Raw genomic sequence first — 2162 nt, 5'->3', positions numbered from 1 at the left:
AAAGACAGAATCCAAAAACATCTCTAACTCCTCTCGTTAAAACCCTTAAAAATTCTCACTACGCACACTCTATTCAATAATTTGAGTTTAGAAACAAACAAATTAATCTGAAAGTGAGAGAGAGAGAGAGAGAGAGAGAGAGAGAAATTCACAGGCCTTCGTCATGGCGCTTGAACTCCTGAGCCAGCTGGACTCGGCCAAAACAAAATTTTACCATTTTACGGCGGTGGTGATTTCAGGTATGGGCTTCTTCACAGACTCATACGACCTATTCTGCATCTCACTTGTCACCAAGCTCCTTGGCCGCATTTATTACCATGTTCCGGGGTCTTCAAAGCCAGGTAGTCTACCCCCAAATGTGGCGTGCGCGGTCAATGGAGTTGCCCTATGCGGAACCCTTGTCGGTCAGCTCTTCTTTGGGTGGCTGGGTGACAAGCTCGGCCGGAAGCGTGTTTACGGCATAACCCTAATGCTCATGGTGGGTTGTTCTATTTGTTCCGGCCTTTCTTTGGGTAGCTCCCCAACTTCTGTCATGGCCACTTTATGCTTTTTCCGATTTTGGCTAGGGTTTGGTATTGGTGGTGATTACCCACTTTCGGCCACGATCATGGCGGAGTACTCCAACAAAAAGAGCCGAGGGGCGTTTATAGCCGCTGTTTTTGCTATGCAAGGGTTTGGGATCTTGGCTGGTGGGGTGGTGGCTATTGTGGTTTCTGCTATCTTTAATTCTTTATACCATGCTGAGCCCTACTCCGTGGATCCACTTGGGTCGACTGTCCCCCAGGCAGACTATGTGTGGAGGATTATTCTCATGTTCGGAGCAGTCCCAGCCTTGTTGACTTTCTACTCCCGAATGAAGATGCCGGAGACCCCTCGTTACACTGCCCTGGTAGCCAAGGATCAAAGCAAGGCGTGCCAAGACATGACTAAAGTGTTGCACATTGAAATCAAAGAGCTGCAACAAGAAGAGCATGCCCATATTAACAAGTCCTCAAGTTTTGGTCTATTTTCCCGAGAGTTTCTTCAGCGGCACGGCAAACATTTATTGGGCACGGCCACCTGTTGGTTCTTGCTGGACATTGCTTACTACAGCCAAAACCTTTTCCAGAAGGACATCTTCAGCGCCGTGGGATGGCTGCCGTCAGCAAGCTCTATGAGTGCCCTAGATGAGCTTTTCAAAATCGCTAGGGCACAAACCCTAATAGCCCTATGCGGCACAGTTCCAGGATACTGGGCCACGGTCTTCCTCATTGATTACATTGGCCGGTTTGCAATTCAGCTAATTGGGTTCTTTTTCATGACTGTTTTCATGCTTGTCTTGGCAATTCCATATGAGCACTGGTCTAGACCTCAACACAATATTGGATTTATTGTCATATATGGCCTAACATTTTTCTTTGCCAATTTTGGACCCAATGCTACAACGTTTGTTGTGCCGGTGGAGATTTTCCCAGCTAGGCTTCGGTCCACTTGTCATGGGATTTCAGCGGCTTCTGGCAAGTTGGGAGCGATTATAGGGGCTTTTGGGTTTCTGTATGCAGCTCAGAATCAAGACCCGGCTAAGGCTGATCCAGGGTACCCAGCTGGAATTGGAATGAAGAATGCTCTCTTTGTGCTTGCAGGAATCAATGTTATTGGGTTCTTCTTTACGTTTTTGGTGCCAGAGTCTAAGGGAAAATCACTGGAGGAGATGTCAAGAGAGAACGAAGATGAAGCTGAAGTGCAGACCAGCAGAGTTTAGCTTTTTTTAAGGAATTTGCGTGTGTAAGAATTTGAGTTTAGTTTTTAGGTTTACTTTTTCTTAATTTTGCTCTAGATAGTTTCCTTTTGTTAGTTCTCAATAATTTGATTGCTCAGTTGGTGTAGTACATCTGGACGATTAGAATTAATGAATGATCAGAGTCGTTTTTATCATGTGGCGAATGTCTTGAATTTTTTTATTTTTCTTATCATCAGGATCCAAATAAGTGAATATTTATTGTTTTTAAAGTTCTTTTGCATTGACTGATGAAACCAAAGCAATTTCATTCATTAATTTATGTAGAAAAGGAAATTCGGGAAGAGATAATTTTCACTATACTGATAAACGTATAAACAGATGCAAGAATCTTGCTTTGGTTATGAGATTATTGTAAACAAGCATCACAGTCCTTGCATCTAAG

The 2162-nt window shown here is 44.0% G+C and overlaps 1 protein-coding gene across 1 annotated transcript; it reads left to right on the top strand.

The window, feature by feature from the left end:
- The first annotated feature begins 163 nt into the window (after nucleotides 1–163).
- On the top strand, nucleotides 164–1914 carry LOC114826576 (probable inorganic phosphate transporter 1-4). The gene has a single exon (XM_029107126.2). It carries the CDS (start codon nucleotides 164–166, stop codon nucleotides 1739–1741), a length of 1578 nt encoding a protein of 525 aa, XP_028962959.2. The 3' UTR covers nucleotides 1742–1914.
- Nucleotides 1915–2162: the final 248 nt, after the last annotated feature.

This window comes from Malus domestica, chromosome 08 (genome assembly GCF_042453785.1).
Source record: "Malus domestica chromosome 08, GDT2T_hap1".
NCBI classification, from domain to species: domain Eukaryota; kingdom Viridiplantae; phylum Streptophyta; class Magnoliopsida; order Rosales; family Rosaceae; genus Malus; species Malus domestica.
This window is presented reverse-complemented; position numbering and strand designations above follow the sequence as displayed.

What these genes read in the sequence shown, in the direction of transcription:
- LOC114826576 (XM_029107126.2), top strand. Translation starts at nt 164, where the DNA reads ATGGCGCTTGAACTCCTGAGCCAGCTGGACTCGGCCAAAACAAAATTT.